Source organism: Grampus griseus, assembly GCF_964374135.1.
Source record: "Grampus griseus genome assembly, chromosome: 4".
NCBI classification, from domain to species: domain Eukaryota; kingdom Metazoa; phylum Chordata; class Mammalia; order Artiodactyla; family Delphinidae; genus Grampus; species Grampus griseus.
In genome coordinates this window covers 106,410,924-106,432,788 of record NC_138997.1, presented here as the reverse complement: position 1 = coordinate 106,432,788, position 21,865 = coordinate 106,410,924, and the positions used below count along the sequence as shown (strand labels likewise).

The following is a 21,865-nucleotide window of genomic DNA, read 5'->3' as shown; positions in this document are numbered from 1 at the left end:
GAGACAGGTGCCTGCCAGGGCCACAGGGTGAGGGCAGCGCTCTCAAGTTAGAAAGGAAGGGCTTCCCTGGTGGCGCAGTGGTTGAGAGTCCGCCTGCCGATGCAGGGGACGTGGGTTCGTGCCCCGGTCCGGGAAGATCCCACATGCCTCAGAGCGGCTGGGCCCGTGAGCCATGGCCGCTAAGCCTGCGCGTCCGGAGCCTGTGCTCCGCAATGGGAGAGGCCACAACAGTGAGAGGCCCGCGTACCGCAAAAAAAAAAAAAAAAAAAAAAAATCTATGAAAGAAAGGAAAACGGAAAGAGGAAGAACCTTTGGACAAGTCCCCAAGTGAGCACACGGGAAAGCCTGGCAGGGTGGTGAGGGGCACAGATTCGGGACAACTCTGGACTCGAATCCTGGCTCCAGTCACCCGCCACCGAACCGCTCCATGCAGGGTTTAACCCACATCTGCAAGGAAGAAATGAATCCTTCTGGGGGGCGGTGGGGACAGGGAAAGGAGCCCTGCCCAACCACAGCCCAGATTATGGCCATGTGAAGCCAAACAGAACACGTGTGGCGGGCGTGGGGAGCAGGGCTACTTCACGGGTACGAGTTGGGATGGCCTCTCGCTGCCAAGGAAACCTCCCCTCCCTCCTCCCCTGGGCGCCGAGCAGGAAGCCCAAGTACTTGACTCAGCCTGACTCACCGGTGTCCCAGGGTACTTTATCCCACTAAAAACACATCGACCTTGAACCATGGCCTCCAACATAGTGCCACCACCTCCCCATGAGCAGCAGCCCCGGAGTCAGCCTCTGGGAGATGCGGGGTGTCGGGAGGGACTCCAGGCTGCCCGCCCTGCAGGGCGCAGAAGCCAGCCAGGCCCCACTCGGCGGCCCCGGGATGAATCCAACCCCATTTTACTACAAACAGGTAACCTGGAGAGCCCCTCTGCAACTGAGCCGAGACCTACCTGTGTCTGGACATGCTGCCCACGGCCCACCCCTGGGGACCCACCGAGGACCATCACCGCCTTCCCGGCCACGCCTTGCCTGCTCTTTGGGCTTCACTGCATTGTCATCAAAGTTAACAGGACTCCTCAGCCAGCCAGTAACATTCGAGACACGCCCCCAGACCTCAGCCAACCCCAGCCCAGCCGCCTCCAGAGGAAAGAGCTGGCCGTAAAGCACCGCGCATCCTCCGCGCTGCGGCTCAGCACGGTCACTTCCACCTCCACCCCTGGTGCTGGCTGCCTTTCAAGTGTTTTCACAAGACAAACTGGGAGGGCAGGTTCAGAACCATGGCTGCCATGACACTGGCCTGAGGGCCATCCCCTGCCAGGCGCCCTTCCTCTGTGCTCCAGCCTCAGACCCCAGGTCAGGAAACAAGCATCGTGGGCCGCTCTGGGCCTGCGGGCCCTATGCACAGATCAAATCCATGGTTAAAATGCTCTCATGTCCATGTCTCCACACCCATCTTGCAGATGGGAACGGTGAGGCTTCGAGGGTTCAGGCACTTGCCTCAGTCAGGGAACACGTACAGAGCTGGGACTGAGGCCCCGAGCCATTTATACCCAAAACCTGTGTCACTCCACTGGGGCGTTTAGAGCACATACCCACAGGCAAAGCACCTAACTCTGCTCACCCTGTGTCACTTTACAGGTGTGACCCTGCCCATATCATCTCTCCCGGGGAGGTGCAGGAGGGAACAAAACCAGACATCCCTGGAAGCCCACCTCCTCTGCCACTCTGGTGGCTCAGTGGATCTCAAGCTGGTGCAACTAGAGGGCAGGCTGCCGCTGGGCCTGGGCTCCCCTTTCTAACAAGGCACCTCCAGGCCAGGATGCTCGCCTGGTCTCACAGCATCGGAGTTGTGCTTACCCCCACCCAGAAATACACCCATCATCCCAGGGCGACCCCCGCCCCATCCTGGCATTAATGCTGGGCGCCCGTGACCTTCTGCCATCAGCTTCTAACAGGTCTAGACTCCACTGGCTTCACATACAAACCATAAAGTTCACCGGAAAACCACCCTCCGGAGAAGCCCACTCACGCCAATTGTGAACTTGAACTTGAATGGTGGCCCCTCAAAGAATGCAGCGCAGTTGTCGTCGCTGCCGGTCACCAGGCGGTATGGCCGGCTCTGCTTGATGTCCACGCTGTTGATGACTTTGTTGTGTCCCGTGATCTCGCCCACAGAAGAGCCGCTGTCCCACAGGAAGACGGCTCCGAACCTTTACCCAGGAGGGGAGTCACAGGAGAGAACAGTCAGTCCTGGGAAGGTCACCATGGGCAGTTGTGTCCCCAGCAGTCAGAGGGCAGTGGTGCTGGCAGGGCAGCCCTGCTCACGACTGTGCTTCATACACGCTCCCCAAAAGAGCCAACACTGACGGCACCCAGGATTTGTCTGAAGGATAGGAGAACAAGCAGAAGCAGTCCCAAGTGCCTCTGGGAAGGGACTGCACGTCTGTGTCTTATGGCCCAGACCCAGGAGCCTCCCACATGAAGGTGCCTTAAAAGCACCTGCCAGGGAACAGCTCGAGGCTTCATCAGTTTCACAGCAGTTTTAATAAGGGGTGGGGGGCGAGGGAGTGGATGGGGCGGGTTGGGGTTGGGCTGGGGACCAGGAAGCACATTGGTTACCATCCCCTGCTAGAACGGAGATGCTGCCTTGCTGTCAGCCAGCAGTCTACAGTCAACGAAAATGTACTGTTTGGGTTACCATTTGTGACCAACAGGAATGACCTGAAGAAAAGCTATGGAAGAATGAACACCTATCAGAACACACATTACGAGGAGCCTCTAGGAAAGGGAAACAAAGATATGTGTCTGACAAGTACAAGTGATTGAGGGCGGCAGAGGTGCCGGGGAGGGAACCCTGACTGCACTCGGAATAAGACACCTGGGTTGTGGTACTGACCCTGCTGGTCACTGGCTCCGTGAGTGCAGCAGCCCCCCGGGGCCGCCCACCCAGCGTCCTGTCGTCCCTTCTCCCTCCTCAGTAAGGTGGCCATGGGCTGTGCCCAACTAGGGAACACATCCGGCCTCACTCTCGGCAGGTGTGGTCGTGGCGTTGCTGCTGGGAGGGACCCGATAACACTCTTAGGAGCTGCATCGCTTTCACCTGCTCCCTTTCCTGCTTCCTGCTGCCTGGATCGTGGGCAGGACAGCTGGGGTTCTGGGAGGTGAAGGGCCAAGGACATCAGATCAGAGAAGGTGCCTGGGCCCGGAGACAAACCCTGGGGGTTCCCGTGGTTACGTGTAGTTTTCCCTTGTGTGTTGCCGAAGTCCACCCTGAAGGAAGCCCAGCACCCACAGGACTCAGCACACACCAGTCCAAGCTGCACCGACGTCAACGCACCCCTCCCACCGGGGGCGTGCGGGAAAGAAAGCAAAGCAAGGGACACAGGCAGGAGGGGTCGAGGCCAGACTCACTTCTCCCTTCCTTCCCCGACCACTGCGATCCTCTTACTGTCTTCCGTCCAAGCAATGTCCTTGATCTTCCCAGCGAAAGGCTGATACTCATACTTCAAGAGGTGCTCCTTCTGCGTGGTATCCCAGACCCTCAGCTTCCCAGATACATCTGCGGACACAACAGGGCGGCGAGAGCCACGTTCACCACTGTGCCGGGGCCACGTGGGCACAAGGCATGGCCACCCAGCACCACCCAGGGTTTTGGAGCTGGCCGGGCGTAGCTGGGAGAAGGCGTGTGTGTTCATCAGATAAACAACACCCAGCCACCGTCAATCAGAGCCTGCTGCCTCCATGAGGACCAACAGGGGGTCTCTGCATTTCTCCAGGCATCACAGGGATCTCAAGCCTTGCATGGGTGTCAGGAAGCTCAGGGACGCACGGTGGCAACCCCCCACTCCTCCCCGCCGCCCAGGAAGCAGCTTGGGATATGACTGTATTCCTTTCCTTGGAGGGTTCCCTAACTGGCATACGGGCCCCGGGACACTCAGGATCTAAAGATCTTCATTTGTAAAACACGACAGTACTAGTGACACTGCATCTCCCGTGCAGGGGCTGCAGTCACCAGTACAAACGAGGGCATTGCTGTGTGTGCAGCTGGGCAGCTGGGGCATGCTGGGTCCCGCACGGGGGCCCCACCTGGGTCTGCAGGCCCCATTCCCCTCCCAGCTCCTTCCCCGACTTGGGCAATCGGCAGCCCCTACTCGGTAGAGCAAGGCACCATCCCACCACTCATGGCTGAGCCATGAGTGAGACCCTCTTGTGAGACACGCAGGTGGCTGCTGGAAGGAGTCTCGCTACAGGCAGAACTTGACGCCAGGCCTGTTCTCACTGCAGCATTTGCAGCAGATCGGTGATAAAGTAACACCCCCTTCTCTCCCCACCACCATCCCATCACCAAGTTCCCAGCACCAACCCCGACACATCCCCTTCCCAACTGAGCACTGACTTCCCAAATAAGGAGGAAAACTGGAGCATTTTAAATTAACTCGAGGCTAAGACCTCAGCCCCGCGTAGGTCTGGGCCAATTCCCCCCAGCATGTAAGCTCGCGTTGTATCCAGGACCCCTGGCCACTTTAGCACTGAACGCAAGGTCCACAGACTGTTCCAGTGGGAACAGCTTTCAACTTCTGTTCGGGTCCAGTCGAGGGTGGGCATCGGCTGCAGACATGGCCCTTGCCCCACACGGCTCTGTAGGCCTAAAACACCACCTACAACTGCATCCACAAGAGGGGGGATAACATGCCACCAGAGGGCTGCTGTGACGATAAAATGAGTCAACACGTATAAAGCCTTAGACTAGCCCCCAGGACACCGCAGACACTTGTAACGAGTTACAGTTAGTTCTAACTGTCAGTGAATTAACTAAGGCTCTGCAAAAGCCACTGGAGACCCCTCCCCGTGGGCAAACACGCGGGGCTCACGTCCGCCGTGGCACAGATGAGACGCTAGCCTCCCTGTGAACAGCACTCATGAGGGGGTCCCGGGGGCCCTGGCCTCTGGATGAGGTCCAGCCAGACTGCCTGGCACGCGGCCCGAGGCGAGCTCCAAGGCTGACCCGAGCCAGTTAAGTCCCTTGGCTAAACAAATGGGCCAACGGGGAAAGAAAAGGAAGGGGCAGAGGCCGGAGCCAGAAAAGGAGCACTGTGTGTGCAGGAAGGAAACACACACTCACGCGTGTGCTCACATTCATGCACACGCCGGGCTGTGTGGTCCCCGTGCTCAGGTCAGCCCAGGGTGCTACATGGAGTCATGGAGAACACTGTGTCTGCAGGCACAAGGCCGAGCCCGTTCCCCTCCCCACCCCTAGACAGCAGGAAGCCGCTCTCCACCCCTTGAACTCAACGGGTAACCCGCTTGTACCTCCCTCAGCTCAGCCCGCCTCCAGGCCAGGCATCCTAGTCATTCTCCCACTGTCTCCCTGCCCGGACCATCAGCCTCTTCTGATGGGCCCAACTCATGCATTTGATTCTTTTCAGAAGCAGCTGGGGCTGGAAACAGACAGTGGGGCTTGGAGACCAGGCACTCAGGCCCCATCCGATGAGGGCGGCCCTGACAAGGTGCACCTGGGTACCAGGCCCTGTGCCAGGTGCTGGGGGCGCAGCACAGACCAGGCATCTGCTGGCGCGCACACACACACACACACACACACACACACACACACGTCCACGCACTTACAGGACTACGGAGAAAAGCACCGCAGTGCAAGGTGACAGCGGGGAAGGGGCTTCTTCCCTCCAGCAAGGCCTCCTTGCACCACTGGGAACAGGTCTCCTCCCGGACAATAAGCTGCATCCGGTAATGGCCGTTCGTGGTGAGTCTGCCCCCCACCCCGCCTTGGTGTGGAACACACACCAGCATTGCTGGGGCAGCAGCGGTGGGGGCGTACTCTGCTCACACCTGCTCTGGCTCTGCAGCCTGGTCTCTACTCCCACGTGCCTCACCTGAGCAACCCTCACATCCTTCTCAGGGCACGGAGAACCCTATCCACGAGAGCCTCTACCCCGCAGCCTGGGAAGATCCCCTAGAAAGGGAAATCGGGCCCCGGAATGGCTCCGCCCTGAAAACATCACACAGGACCCAGGGTTCCCCAGGGCACAGACTGCCGTCTCATTCAGAGCTGGGGGTCCAGCCCCTGGCATGGGCTCCTCCCACGGGCCTTCCAGAAGGTTCGATCATTTTGCAGAACGTGGACCAGCCAGACTTACAGGGATCTAAAGACTCGCAGATCTGAGGTTGGAAACCGGTCTGGGAGTGACTGCAGGGTTCCCGAGGTATGGGGACCCCTGCCCTCAGGGACCCCAGCCCCACCCCAGGCACACCGGGTGCCGGGCAACCCACTTAGCCAGAGGGCACAGCACCTCATCTCCAAACCCTACACACCACACTATTTTTATGTTTAGCCCAGAGCCCTAATCTCTGCAGTAAATGTTTTGTAGTCTTTGTTCCATTCAAAGGGCCAGCTCGCTAGAAACATAAAATACACCGCCCACGCCTGCCTGCAGCCCAACCTCCCTCACTTCCCCCACCAAGTCAGGGCGCTTGTAGGAGAGGAAAACGTCAGATGGAGCCTTTACTTCTGTGGACTGTCCTTTGCAACGGTCTGTGCACCAGCATTTGAAGAGCGTGATTCCTGTCTGGTTAAACTACCTGCCTGGGAACCGGAGGGCAGGCCTGGGCTCGTGAGTGACTCAGCAGCCGGGCCACAGCTCAGAGAGCAGCCAGGGAAGCTGTGCCAAGCACACTTCTCTCCTGAGAAGACACGGTTTTAGAAGGCACGAGGCCCAAATCACGGCGCTTTAAACGAAGGGGAGTTCTGCTCGCAGGCAGGGGTGGGGGGCGGGGAAATCACAGGGCTAGAGTAAATCGTAGGATATAAATTAGAGCAAGTTTTACAGATGGAGTCAGAGTAGGTCTAAACATAAAAATCATTAAGTGACCACTTTGTGCCAGCTCCTGGCCGAACCCTTCACACACAACCCCGGGCGGCCAGCATTAGCCGTCAGCCAGCACGCCTGTCACCCTGGTGCATCCGGGCATTCAGTGACAGACACCACGGTCCCCTGTGGTGCCCACCAGTGCCAGGGCTGCCCCAGGCATTGTACATGCATTGCTGCACCGGGTCCTCCCCAAACCGATCTGGTAGGAACTAACAGTCCCAGTTTACAGAAGAGAAAATTAAGGCCCACGAAGGTAAGTTATTTAAGGAAGGCTGCACAGCTAGGAAGGGGCGGCCCCTTCCGGGACAGGTCTGCATTGCCTGCCATGCAGGGAGTGAGGGCACTGTAGACAACAGGCCAGCGGGGTGTATGATCCCGGCCCTCCCCCACCGGCCGTTAGTTCTTTCAGCAATTTGCTCATTTCTGTCACTCTCCAGGGAGGCTGATGAGGCCCACATCAGCTCATCCACCTGGCTCTTCATGGGGCCTGAGACCAGGCTGGACACAGGCAAGACAGCCAACATCTGCTGAGTGTATGAATGAACGAATGAACGAATGGGAGACTCGTGGTAAGCCACGCTAACTTGTGTGCCTCCCTTTCTCATCTGTAAATAGTAAAAGACCAGCCTCGAGGAATCGGGTGAATAGAGCATCCTACAATGTGATGAGCTCATGTCCCTCCTCTTGCCCAGCCCGGCTGGATGGAGCCAAGGCCCTGACCACCAATGGAACAAGTGCTTGCCTGAGGCTGGCGGTGTGCTCGGTACAGGGAACGGAACAGCAAAAGGTGACATGAGACAAAGCTACAAGTCAGAAACACACACACACACACACAAAATGGGCTCCGATACATCACGGTACAGCTGCCCGCAGAGGCCTCCAGCCAACCTCACGTGAGCATCTCCACTGACCTCCGAGTTGGAACCAGCTGGAACACGGCCAGCTAGAGTTCTGGAAAGGGGCTTTTTGCTGGCTTACCCTTTCCTTGTCAGCCCCAACTGAAACTCATCACATTCGCCCCACCTGCCATCCCCATCCTGGAGGGTCTTCCCTCTTCCTCCCTGCCTCCTCCACCCCCCCACCCTCCCAAGCCAGGCACCCAGCTTGGCCCCAGGACTGGGGGGAGGGGGGCGGCACACCACATGGACCAAGGAGCCATGTGCGAGGACAGACAGGTACCTCCAGAGGCGATGTAGAATCCGCTGGGCGCGTACTTGGCCACCACCACCTGGTGGGCGTGCTCCGTGTAGATGTCAGCAATGGCCGGGTTCTGCAGGGAGGAGACCAGAATGAACACAGGGAACCAAGAAGCAGGCAAACTGCTTTCCGCTCTCTGGATTAATGGATTTGGGCGGGAAAATAACACACACACACACACAAATACTGAAGTCAAAACCTCCATTAAAAAATCCCAGAAGTATACTTACCTGCCTGGGTGATAGAATTCTAGGTAGTTTTTAACTCTTTTATAAAATTCGAGGTGACTTTCTTGCCTTTGTCTGCTTTTCCTTCCTTGCCAGAGTACAAGCAAATATGTACTTGTGAAATATATACAGGAAATACAAGTTACATTAGAAACTTAGAAAAAATTAGAAAAAAACCTATGACTCTCATTTTCTCCCACTTTGGGGAGCTGCCGGCTGCTGCTGCCTTCTCTGAGTCCAGTTCCCCCAAAGCAGGTCTCCCCTGTTCAGAACCAACTCTATCACAGGCTGCCAGGCAGTGTCTGACCCGAACCAGAGCCTCTGGCCTGGAGATGCGGCAACAGAGGGGGGCAGGCAGCCAGGAGCCTCTCCTCGTCCAAATCCCTTGTTTGGGAAACTGCCTTTTGTGGCACAAATCCAAGGCTGGCTGGACTCTGCATCAAGAACAGGGCCAGCATCTGGGACCAGGAGCATCTCTGCTACTCAGCAGTAAGGTTTCAACGTAGAATTTACTCTAAGTAGATCACGGCACTCCCTCCACCCCTGCACACACAACCAACGGTTCTCAGCAAACCTGGAGCATGTGCTGTGAGATGCTCTCCATCTGTCTCCACAGCCGAGCCTTCTCCCAGGAGGGAAGAAAGACCGAGCCATCTAATCCCTGATACCCATTGACAGCTTTCCGCGAGCCAAGTGCCTGTGGAAAAGAGGCAGCTTCCCACAGGCTGTGGACACATCGGGTCCCAGGGAAGCTGCTGCAGGCACACCTAACCTGACCCCCAACTGACCCCACCTCTACGACCACCCCGTTGTCTCCCCCCTCACCCCCTCCTTATGCCCCTCGGCAAGGTCAGAGGCCTGGACTCTACTCAGCCTCCCGGCCACTGGATCCCGCCCCCCATCCCACCAGAGTCAGCCCGGAGAAGCGCCCCCTAAGATCTAGCCCCGGCAACCACACTCCTGCCTTTCCTGTAAGCCCCCTGTCTCCGTAAATGCCGTGCCCTCGCCAGCAACGCCTCTCCCTGACTGCTAACACCCACTTATCAGGCCTAACTGAGGGGAAATCTGCGCGAAGCCTCCTGTGCTTCTCTCTCCTGTGCTTGCAAAGCAGTTCACACGTCCCTAAGGCAGTTATGACATACCAGTCCCTGGCCTTCTTGCCCCTCTCCTCCAACTTTTCTTTGACCTGCTTCATGTGCATTTATCTCTTTAGCCATCACAGCAGTTGGCAAATAACAGATGCTCAATAAGTGTTTTTTTTGGGGAAAAAAGTTTACATAGTCCTTTTCCCCCTAGGACTTAACACTCAGCATCATATGATACAGTACGTACGTGGTTCATAAATTAATCCATTGCAGAATAAACATTTGTTTAATGAAATTAGAAATATATCAGGCATCCAAAGATATTCTTAATGGCAAACAGGCACATGAAAAAGCACTCAATGTCGTTAGCCTTCTGGGAAATGCAAATCAGAACTACAATGAGAAACCATGATATACTCACTAGAGTCAATAAATTAAGACTGATGTCACCAACACTGGCAAGGATGGGTGGGGTACAGACTGGAATGCTTATATATTGCTGGTGGGAATGCAAAATGATACAGCCAGAAAATAGTCCAGCGTGTTATCTATGAAGATTCACTTATACAAAAACACAGCGACCGCACTCCTAGGTATTTGTCCAAGAGAAAAGCGCATGTCCACAAGAAGACACACGTGGTTGAAGGTTCGTGACAGCCCCCAAGTGGAAACAACCCAAACATCCACCCACAGGTGCCTGGAGAAGCAAACCGCAATGTTCATCCAGCGGAACACGACTCGGCCAACAGAGAGCAACAAACTGCTAAACACCCTCAACCACAGGAAGGAGCCTCGAAAGCCTACGCTAAGTGACAAAGCCGGACGCAAAAGAGAACACACTGCGTGGTTCCTTTCTGATCAAAGTCTAGGAAAGGTAAGCCCACAGTGACAGAAAGCAGGTCGGGGCTGCCAGGGTCTGGGGGGAGGGTGGAGATGCCGACAGAGTGCAAGGGGCAAGAGGGCGCTTTTGGGAGTAACTGGAACGTTCTGTACCATGATCATGGCGGTGGTGATGGGACAGTATCAGTTTGTCAAAACTCAAGTTGTGCACTTAAAACGGATGGATTTTATTGTACCTAAATTACGCCTCAATAAAATGATGACCCCCAGGATCCATTAAACGTCCGTCTAACCCAACCTGTCCCTGCCCAGGTTAGTCCTTTGTACCCGAACATTCTAACGGAGACAACTTCCCTCACAGAGAAGCTGGCAAAAGCGGTCTGTGGCCAGGCCACCACAAGGGCTCTTGTTCAGTTGTCCATTTCGAGGCTGACCGAGGACTCTCACACCCACATGTGGGCACTACGGATGGGAAAGCCATCCCCCCGAGGGCAATGCCCATGCTGGATGTACAGCCTGGCATTGCCCTTAGAGGGTGAGTGGGTGGCTGGTGGAAGATGAGTAAGCAGCTGCTCTGGGAGGAAGTTCTGCCTCTAAAAGGTCAGGATGAGTGAAACCCCAGGGTCATCCCCAGCAGGCTCGGCCTTCTAGCAGGCTCTGGGCTGGATGAGACAGCACCTCGTCCGTATTCCCAATACAACTGGGGGCAAGTTCTCCAGGCTGAACATAAAGAACATAATACATCCAACCAGCAGCAACCCCTCCCTGCTGCTCTGCACACAGGGAGGCCGGCTGCTTGAGCCAAAGATGATGCCTCCCTGTGCCCAACGTGTCCACTGCAGGCCAGGCTCATCACAGACCAGCAGGGTCAGGACTCAGACACTCAGGGTGGGCAGCAGTTCTTCCCCTCCCCCCTCCACGGTCTCCAGGCAGAACAGGATTTGGGGTGTGCAGTTTATCTGGGATAGCACTCGGGAACGGGGAATGAGACAGGAAGGGAAGGAAGCCAACTCCAGGAGCCGCGGGGAGACCTTCAGAGCAGGGCTGGGTTTTCTGCCCTGCCAGAGGGTGCGAGGCTGGCGTGCCCCTCCCCTGGGACTTCCTTCCTGCCCTGCCCCCATCAGGGGACAAGGGACCTCAGGCAGAAACCAGGAGGAAGCCCTGGCATTTGAGGCCCGTGGGTCCCTAGCAGATATGGGCAGAGGCAGGCAGAGCCCGTGAAAACCTCCTGTCATCTCACCGAGACCCCAGGCTCACCTCAGCCTTGCCCCTCACCCTCTACCCTGGGACTGTCCCTGCTCTGCCCCCCACCTGTGACCCCCCAACCCCGCAGGCCTGCCCCAGCCCTGTCCCATCTTCTGCAACAGCTCTCAACCCCACCTTGTCTTTCTGCCCCAGCCAGACTCCATCCAGTTCTTCCTGCCCCTCCTGGGACCGGGACAATATCCTGACAATGTCGTTCGAACTGACCCCTCTGCCTTCCATTGATCCGCCAGGCTCTAAGTCCCAACTCTGATCGCATCATTGCAGAGGGCTGGTTCAGGGCCCAGCAGTGCAGGTGCCTTGGAGGAGGAGGCCACGCCCACCTCCCACCTGTGCGCGGAGCCCCCGCCCAGCAGCAAGCTAAGCAATCTCCCCCCACACCTTTCCACAACACAGGGGGGAAGTCAGTAAAAGAGCCCCTCAAGGCTCTCTCACGTTCCTTTGTCCTGAGGCTCAGGTGCTGAAGTCAGAGGTCACCACAGCACTTTACAGGTAAGGTTAAGGGGTGGCTCCGGCCACAGCGCATGGCAGCTTGCCACGGCACACCTGGCCCCCTGTGAACCCAATGGACATATCACGGATCGGGAAGGCCGCCCAACCACTGAAGCTGGGGACACGGCACTGCGGAGGCCTCCAGAGAAGGACCTGGGCCTCCTCCAAACCAGGCAAAGTGAGCACGACCTTCAGGAGGATTAAGTTTCCAGAGCACTGGCTTTCTAAACACAGCCAGTTCCTAAAAGCAGGCGCTGGTGGTGGGACCTGTGCAGCAAACACAACTTGCAGGGCCCTCTGCTCACTGGCGACGAGGGCTCAACTCGAATGACTACAGAGCGACCCGGCTGCCAGGCAGCTCCACAAACCTCTGCGCTTCCCGACCTGCAGGTCCGAATCCAGAGGCTCAGCCTGATCACAGTGCCTCAGAGGGTGGTGAGAACACACCAAGCATTGTACATTCACTCCTCCAAAGAACTCCCTGCACCTGCACCTCCTCTGGGCTGGCCCAGGGTCCAGCAGTGAACCAGTGACTTCATACACAGTGCGATCAGCCTGCCCTGCTCAACCTTCAAGGCTCCCTCTCACCCAGAGGAACGCAGCCATATGTCTGGACCTACGGTCCAAAGTCCGTTTCCCATTCCGCCCTCGTCCCTCCTCTATCAGATCGCTAGCTGTGACTCTTCCCTTTATCTGCCTCAGTCTGGAATATCTTCCCTACTTCCCGGTCCCAGATAACCTTCTCCTAATTATCTTTTAACCTCAAGCAAAGGTTACCTCCTCCAAGAAGCCTTCTCTGATGCTCCAAGCTGGAAATATCTCTCCCAGCCCAGAAAGCTCACACTACCTTCCCTAACCTCCCTCCCCACTGCCCTTAGTACTTTCTTCCTTGGACTACATGTCATTCTTATATCCACAAAGCTTCCCACAGAGGGCAGGGCCCAGGTCTGATTCACCACTTCTTCCAACCTCCATGCACTTGTACTCCCTGTCTAGACTCCCCCCATCTCTGCTGTCTCAATGCCCTTCCTGGAGAACTCTTACTCACCCTCCAAAACCCAACTCAAAAGTGCCCTTTCTCCAGAAGCCTTCCCTGCGGCTCTGTGGCACAGCTGGTCCTTCCCTCTTGTTCCCAAAGCACTCAGGACACACTTCTTTTAAAGCGCTAACCTGATGTGTTAGAATGTTACCTACTGGGGTTCTTCAATCACCTCTGCTGACACTTTGGGCTGCAGGACAGCCCTGTGCATTGTGGGATGTTTGGCAACACCCTGGCCTCTACCCACTAGATACCAGTAGCACAAAAATGTCTTCAGACATTGCCAAGCATCCCTTAGCAGGGTGGAAGCGGGGGCGAAACCGCTTCACTGAGAACCACTGACTTAATCTTGGGCACTGTGGCTGCGGGCAGGGCTCGGCAAGATGGAATGTGTGTGGGCAACACCAAGACTGAGGATCGGATGAACCAGCTGATGATGCCTTAATCTTAGAGCAGCTTCCTAACCGGTCTCCCTTCCGCCTCCCTTAGATACAGAACCAGTTCTCTACCGCACTGCTTATCTGCTGAAACTTTTCAAGGTTCTGGTGGCCTCTGGTCAGGGCCGGGCTGTCTCAGAGCCGCCCGGCCCACAGCACCAGAGCCCCGCACCCTCTCCTGCCTGCCTGTCGCTCCCCCCAACCCCAGTACTCCAACCACAAAACTCCACAACCTGTGTGGGGCCCTCTCGCCACCCCTTCTCCACTGACTGGTCCCTTCCTGGGCCCCCAGCTGCTCAGAAGTCCTCACGGCACGTCTCCTCCTCTCAGCATCAGTCCCGACTGAGTGTCGGTTTCCCTGGGAGACTGCAAGCTCTGTGAGGACAGGCTTTTGCTGGGGTGTCTCCAGAACTAGGCATGGGCTTCACTACAAAGCAGGTGCTTATAAATACTTGTAACAGGATTAACTCGGGCTCAAGTAAAGGAGGTGGAGGGGGAAGGGTGGAGGAGAGAGAAATGGAAGTGCCCACCCGGAGCCAGCTGACACGTGGGGGGCCGCACCACGACTGGCAATGGGCGGGGGAGGGGGTGACACTGATGTCACATCCAAAGCACCTGAGGGCCACTGGCCTGGGAGCCAGTGAGGCACGTCCCCACCACTCGGGCTCCACTCGGCTCCGGGGCCTTCTCGGAGCCCGTTTCCTCAGTGCTCTCCCTGCCCTGGATCCACACGTGTGCTGCCTGCTGCTGGCTTTCTGTCCAGGCGGTAATCAAACACGCCACTTCCTCCTGTCACCCGGGGGCCTGTTTCACTCCCACCCGAGGCAGCGAGCTCCGCGCAGGCGGGTCTTCTGTGTCTGCGCTCCCCGCCGGGCGGCGGCCATCCCGGGCACACGGCAGGGACTCGGAGGCACGTGCAATGGGACAGAAGGGACGAGGTCAGTCCTTCTCCCCCACCTGAAGGGGATGCACAAGGGGCCCTTCTGGACATGACTGGCAGCAGATCATTCTGCGTGAAACTCAGCACTCAAGTTCAACACCTCCCAACCTGGTCTATACTCTGTTCAAGGAGATGAGTCCACTGATCCTGTGAGTGGAAGCAGAGCAACGTCAAACTGCTACAAACACTGCGCTCCCTGGAGTTTAACTTTATATAAATCATTTTTTCCAAATATATATATACACACACACACACACATATGTGTATGTATACACATATGTGTGTGTGTGTGTATATAAAATATATATATTAGTTCTGGAATTTAGGGACTGGGTATTTTAAAAAGCAAGCCCCAAACTTGCCCTTGCAGCAAATCTGCTGGCTGCTTCTGGCAGTGGAGGGGCCTCTGCCGGGAGGCTCACTTGCCAAAGCTGTTTTACAGGGAAGTGATCCTGGGCGGTTCAGAATATGAACAGGCTCCTTCATAGCCACTGGGAGGAACCTTCCCAGACTACATCTAGGTGATGCAGGCCTAGAGTTAAGAATGTATCAGGTTCCCTCCTTCTGGAATACCCTTCTGAACGGCCACATCACTGCATGCTTTTAACTGTGGAGAATTTCCTCTCCAAGGTGTGGCAATCGGATGTGTTGAAAGAAAATAGATAAGAAACACTCTTTTCTACCAGCTTAAGTGCCATTATGCTGGGTTCACAAAACAACTTTTAAGGAAATAAAGTGAATGACAGCCGTGGCTCCAAGTGGAAGGTCAGCAAGGGTCTGATACCTGCTTGGTGTTAATAAAGGTAGATGCCACACAATTTAGGTCCAGCAGCCTGAACCAGGCTAAGCCTTTCTTACTTCCATGCAGTAAAACCTTTAGTGGCTGCCTATTATCTCCACGACACAGCCTGGCTTTCAAGGCCTTTCAATCAATAAATGACTTACTGAGCACCCACTACATGCCAGGTACTGTGCTAGGCCAGGACATAGCAGGTTAGGGTGGCTGCTCGCTGGCTGGCTCCCAATGCACCATTAGCACCAAAGGGCAGAGAAGGCCAGGATGGGAGCGCTATTTAGGAGGGGCCCCTGCCACATGGCAACATCTAAACAGAAACATAAAGCAAGACAGGGAGCGAGCCATGCAGCTATTTGAAGAAAGAACATCCAGACAAAGGGCACAGCAATGCCCGTGTCCTGAGACCCATCTGGAGCGTGCTCCACGGAGAGCACAGAAGCCGGGGTGCCTGGAGCCCGCGGGAGAAGGTGAGCAGTGAGGTGAGATCAAAGGTGCAAGGCTGGACAGCAAGGCCCTATCAGCCTCGGTGGGTCGGGGAGAGCAAAGGAGCAACTTGAGCTCATATTTTAATACAACTGGCCCAGCCGTGGTGCTGAGAGCAGACTAGAGGAGGGCCAGGGTGGAAGACCAGTTTGGCCTTTTGTTTTTGCAATCCAGGCGAGAGAGCATGGTAGCTTGGATGAGTAGTTCTGTCAGATTCTTAAGTCTTTGAATGTAGAGTCAATAGGATTCACTGAAGAACTAAATACGGCATTGAAGGGGGAACTAAAGAGAAGTCCAAGGTTGGGGCCTGACCAGCTGGGGAGTGGCATCGCTGTTCTGGGGACAGACACATGGGAAACCCAAATATGGTTTGGGCACATTAAGTATGAGCTGCCAATCAGACATCTGCTGGACATTCCACGATCTGGTCCCCTCCTCCCTTTCATGTCTCTTCTCTACTGTGAGCCTGTATTCCAACCAGATCACCTTCCTTCCTATTTCCGGAATGTTCATTAGATTCATGTCTTTTTCCCAGGGGTACTCTGCCCTAATTAAAAATGTACCCACCTTTACTCAAGTACCAGTGGCCCACCCCCATTGAACAAAAGCCTAAACGCCTGATGTATGTCCAGAACAGAGAGGAAGGAACACATCGGCATCCCAGTGGTGGCCCTGTAGAAACTTACAAATAGATGGGAAAGGAAAGCAGATGCGCCCTCAAAAGAGAATGGTAAACTCTGGAGTACTGGTAAGAATAGAAAGCTCAGAAGAACAAGCAGAATGGGTTCCACAAGTCAGGGAATGCCTCCTGCAAAGAGGGTGCTTGTCTGTGGCTGTAAACAGCTTCTCCGCTGGAAGCAGCTCCCGTTACTGGCTACCTTCACCTCGCGGAGCCTGACCCCAGTTCTGAGCAATGGGTCTACTGCAGGCGGGGCAGGGTATAAAGGAGATGCTGAAGGTTAAGAACCTTTCATGGTACCAGACACACAGTAGGTCTTCATGTGAGGTCTCCCATCTGGAAGTGAGTGGAGCCTGCCACGATGTGTGTGTGACTTGTTAGGGACAAACCCAAGCATTCATTCCACTGCACTGTATCCCTGAGAATGCTTTCGCCCATTTTATTTGACAAACTACAAGTGAGTATCTATCTACTAAGGGCCATCTCAACTTTTATTTTCTCAATATCTCAGGACCTCTCTGGAGACCTCCAGATCTTTATGATCTAAGTCCTTGGTGATGTTTCCCCCAGTTCTGAGCAAGGCGGGATACACTTTCTAGGAATCCGTATCTAGAAGAGGAGCTGTTAGCACCTTCAAGGCACATTCACACCCACCCACCCCTCTTCTGCGAGGTGCTCAGCCATCCTGGGCAAGGGAGAACTGCCAAATGGAGCTCTGTCTCCCAGCAGACTGCTTGGCTTGACCAGAGAGATGGGGGCAGAGCCAGAAGTACCTCATTCCACACAGGGGCCTCTCCTCTCACAGACAAGGAAACCAAGGCCCACAGAGCCCCTTCATTCCCTCAGCCAGCCCTGAGGTTCCTGAGAACACGGGCATCTCAAAAGCGACAGTTCCAACCCCCCAAGGGTAATCATGCACAACACATGCGAATTTAAGTTGACATCCCTTGGGGGCATCGCCAATCAAAATCACCCACCTACAAACTGTGCACAAGGCCCCACCCCAAGCTCAAGAGAAACCCCCCATACACCCCCAAATGGTCATGTTGGTACCTCTGGCTTCCATACCCCACCCCACCACTCAGCTGAAGCAGGCAGAAGAAAGATTTCTGCGTGCCGTCCTAGCAGCCGGGAGACTGACCAGCAGACTGGGTCATTTCAATGATTACAGAGCAGTAATAGAAAATTTCCAGGATTTCCCAAGGAGTGGGCTCTAGAAAAATTCTCAGCCTGGGTACAGGATGCCCATGCAGATGATTCATGGGAAAACACTGGTTCCTGATTTTGCACTGGGGCTCAGATTCGTAGGTGGAAGATCAGGCTGAAATGCAGAGGCCTGGCTGTGAGTCCGGGCTCTGCCACACTGGGGGGACCCTGGATGTGAAATGATTACACACGAGTGCCATTTAACCAGTGCTGGGTGTCTGCCAGGCATGCTGGGCTGGAGGGATGTAGCATCTCACTCAGGGGGCCCAGGCAGACGGGGGAAGTGGAGGGGAGCCTCATCTCGTCACCTCCATTTTACAGATGAGAAAACTGGGACTCAGCGAGGTCAAGTCACCAATCACCCCAAGGTCAAGGTCCCACCCCTCGAACCCAGAGCCCTTCTTCTCTTGAACTGAACTAATCTGAGCCTCAGCTTCCCCACGAAGAAAGAGAATTGGGCCTGTATAAATGCGAAGGTGTCTTCCTGGGCTTCCTAGGTGTCTTCCCAAGGCTGAGGGGGCGTGGCGTCCTCTCCCCAGGCCGCTGAGCAGCCGGTGAGGTGGTGGAAGGGGAAGAATTCACCCAGGAGCTGCGCTCAGGGAAGGAACTAGCGCTTGGTGGGGGAAGTGGATAGGTACTCACGTCGATGTTCCTTAGGATGACGCACTTTCCATTGGTGTAAAGAAAATTGTTGCCCCTGGGGTCGCCGCCGATGATTTTGGAGACACCCCTCTCCACCTGGGGGAGGCTGGCGAACACCTTCTCTGAAGAGACACAAACGCAGCAGGGCACATGAGGGGCAGCCCCTGCCTCGGCCCCCCGCCGGGCTGAGGACAGACAGCAGGGGAGGGAAGGGGAGGGGGAAAAGGAGAGGGGCCCTGGGCCGGTCTCAGCCGGTCACCTGTTGCCTCTACCCGGAGGGGCGGTCGCCACTTTGAAGGAGCGCAGGGGACGGCGCGACTTCCTGGTCCGCGCTCTCTACCAGGCCCTTCAGGGATGCGGGGGCTCCACGGGGCTCCGACCGCATCGCCAACTTTGGGGCGTCCCCCTGGCCGGGGATCGCCGCGCGGTGCCCCTGAGGGCGGCGGGTCGCTCACCGGCTTGCGCCCGCACCCCTCCCCCGCGCCCCGGGGACCCCTCCAGGCCGCCCGCTCCTCGCGCCCCGCCGATGGCCGAGGGGTCCAGGCAGGGCCGGAGCCCATCCCGGGGGCACCGGGCCGCGGCACTTACTGATCTCGTACGGCATCCTTGCCCACTTGTTACCGCGCAGCGCTCGCCGAGAGCCTCCGGGGCCGCGCGCGCCGAGAATCAGACGGGGCCGAGGCCGAGCCGGGGACAGGGGCCGAAAGGCGGCGCCGGGCGTGCGGTGCGCGGAGGGGGCGGTCCGAGGCCGGGTCTCCGAGGCCGGCTCGCGCCCTGCCCTGCGCGCTGCCGCTGAGGACGCGCCGAACCCGGAAGCGCGGCCCCGCGCGCGGCTCGCCCCCAGCTTTGACCATATATAGTCAAGCGCTCAGCTCGGAGGCTGCGGCCCCGGCGAGCCTGCGCGGACCTGGCCGCGCCCCTCCCCCCGCGCGGGCCCCGCCCAGGCACCCCGCCCCCGGAAGTGACGTCACCCGAGGCCCTGTGAAAGGGCGGGGCCAGCCGCGCTGGGCGTCAGAATGCTCTTGGGAACTGGTGGGCGAGGTTTGTGAGGGTGGGGGTCACTGGGGAAGGGTGGGCGGAAGGTTGGGGTACTCGAGGTTGCTTCTTGCTGAAGTTTTGCGGGTGCTGAGAGCAGCGGAGCGCTCCGGGGAAGCGTTTTTCCTGCCTGTGTTTGCGTAGCGGGCGTTCCCGAGCCGCCAGCCTTCCGGCCGGGTGGGCGCCTGCTGTTTGCAGAAGCTGTGAGGCGCCAGCTTCGGATTTGTAAACATAGGAGAGTGCTTTTTCTTGCTTTCTTTTTAAAGCGAGACTAACTGGGAGTCGCCCTTCCTCGAAAAAAGCAGCCGGCAGGAGGAACTTTAGGGATGTACCTTGCAGGGCCGGGCTCTCTCAATACTTCCTTTTAGAAAGCTAGGAAGCCATAGAGCAAAGGGAATGTACGTTCGAAGAAAAAACTAGAGCTCATTTTCTAATGAAGAAAGCAGAAGGGAAAGGGAGCTTCCACTTGTAAGATCGAGGCAGCGGCTCGTTGCAAGGGGAGAAGCAAGGGTTCTGAGGTGTTATTAATACTTTGAACCTCACGTTTCAGCAGGGGCTGGGGGCTGTCTTTCCATCGGAATTGGGGGGAGGAGGGTAAATGTGAGAATATGCTAAAGGGCCTGAAGCCCAAACTAGAAAACCTCGGGGTGATCCTTGACTTTATCTAATCCACTGGGAAATCCTGTTCGCTCTATTTTCAAACTGCATCCAGGTTCATTTTTTGCGTCCTGCACTTAATAGGCCTGCAGAGCCCTGAAGTCTTACTTGGGTTAACTCAGGTATTTCCTATCTGGTCTCTTGGCTTTTGCTCCCCGACCTTCACCTTAGTCCGCTCTCCCGACTGCAACCTGTTGGTTTCAAAATTGAGGATGAAATCTGTTCCTCAGCTTAAAACTTGTAGGTGCTTGGAATCTCAAAATTCAAGCCTAAGGGATTAACATGGCCTGCTGGGCCCTGTGTGATGCGTTCCATGAGACTCCATCGTACTCTCCTTTGCCTTCAGCTCTGCTCCCCCTTTCTTGCTTTCTGCAGCACCCCAGCTTCCTTGGTACCCCAGGAATGCCCCAGGCTTGCTCTTGCACCCGCGGGGTCCCCCCCACCTCTGTTCGCTACCTGGAATTACTCTGAAAAGTACTTAAATGCTCTGCTCGCATCATTTTTTTCAGTGAAAGTCCCCTACCCTGACCACCTTATTTTGAACTGCAACGTTCCAGCCCTTGCAAGTGCATTCCTGATTCTCTGTTCCCTATTCTTGTCGGGAGTGTGTCCCTGGCACAGGGTAGATGGGAAGGTAGTTTTGTGAATTGAAGGAGCCTAGAAATGTTGTGTCTTTGTACATAAGGGTGAGATTTCTAAAGCAGAAATGAAAAACAAGTGTTCTCCAGGTGGGAGCTGTAATTAATTATTCTGAGAAACCAGGATTTAATTATTACCCTTATTGGGACTGGGTTAAAAGCACGTGTGATAACTTAAGTTCATTCCTAGGGCATCTATGTAATGCAAGGACTGACTTGAAAGTAAAACTCAGGCCTCAGCCTCAAGCCCTTATGCATGTAGGTAAAGCCTCATTGGACTTGGTGAAAATGAGACTATAAAGCAAACTTACTTAGAATTAAGTTCCAAACCCCTGGCAGGATACTAGGCTCTATGGCTCTTTTAGCTTACAAGTAAATTAGGTTGGTCTGGGGGCTTGAGAAAAGTTTGGGTGCGGTGGGGATGCTGGCCTTTATAAAACATAAGTCGCAGACAGTGTGACTTGTGACTTGGCAGGGAGTTGCGGCAGCTGGAAGGAAGAGGGATGCAGGGTGCTCTTCTCTGGGGTGATCCTGGTCTGGTTGTTTCAGCTGTAAGGGCTCTGATACTTGAGCTGTGGCTAGCTGTGTTTCCAGCTCTCCTCGGTTTCTCCTACTCACCCACGCCTTTAATACAACCACCTAACAATGTGACCTTGGCCTCCAGTGGGGACCCTGAAACGACTGTACTCTGGTGACTCACTGCTGTGTCAGTCCAGCCACTTTTGAGACCCTCACTTCTGAAACTGCCTTCTGGCACGTCGGGAATGTCCCAGAGAAGCCGCCTAGGACCAAACCAAAGCGAATGAGACCGGACTCCTTTGGGGGGGGTCCCTTCCTGCAGTGACCAGTGACCCCATCTCTCTAGCTGCACTGGTCAGAAACCTTATCCACCCATTCTCACCCGCACGTTCAATCCTTCACCAAATCTGATCTAGCCTGGCTCTCAAGCTGCTCTTTCACCGAGTCTTTCAGCTCTGCCACTGGCACAGCACCTGCCTTGGGGCTACTGCACCTGTTTCCGGGCCTTCCCTGACACCCCAGTTTAAGGCCAGAGTCCATTCAACTGAATTCTTAAACTGTATGTAAGCAGCATTTAACATTTGTTTCTGTGCCTGCTGGATTAATCCAGCTTGCTTACCCCTGCCCCCGCTGTAAACATCATGAGAACGGGGACCATGTTTTTCCAATACTTAGTGAAGGGCCAACCAGACAAGCTAAAAGAAGCTGCTGATTCTCATCCTGGAGAGAATGAGCCCCAAGAGCATCACATGACTTTGCACTGAATTCCAAAGCACGTAAAATAGTGTCTCTTAAAAACATGCA

At 55.8% G+C, this 21,865-nt stretch overlaps 1 protein-coding gene across 1 annotated transcript in view; it reads right to left on the bottom strand.

The window, feature by feature from the left end:
* WDR1 (WD repeat domain 1) overlaps positions 1 to 19,001 on the bottom strand; it is a 40,064-nt gene extending 21,063 nt beyond the window's left edge. Inside the window, exons 1-5 of the mRNA XM_082653552.1 lie at positions 18,801 to 19,001; positions 18,213 to 18,334; positions 8,066 to 8,156; positions 3,411 to 3,558; positions 2,029 to 2,209 (exon numbers count right to left, since the gene is read on the bottom strand). Of these exons, the coding sequence (XP_082509678.1) occupies positions 2,029 to 2,209; positions 3,411 to 3,558; positions 8,066 to 8,156; positions 18,213 to 18,334; positions 18,801 to 18,816 (558 nt within the window). The 5' untranslated portion in view covers positions 18,817 to 19,001. The remainder of the gene's footprint in view (positions 1 to 2,028; positions 2,210 to 3,410; positions 3,559 to 8,065; positions 8,157 to 18,212; positions 18,335 to 18,800) is intronic.
* Between the last annotated feature and the right edge of the window lie 2,864 nt (positions 19,002 to 21,865).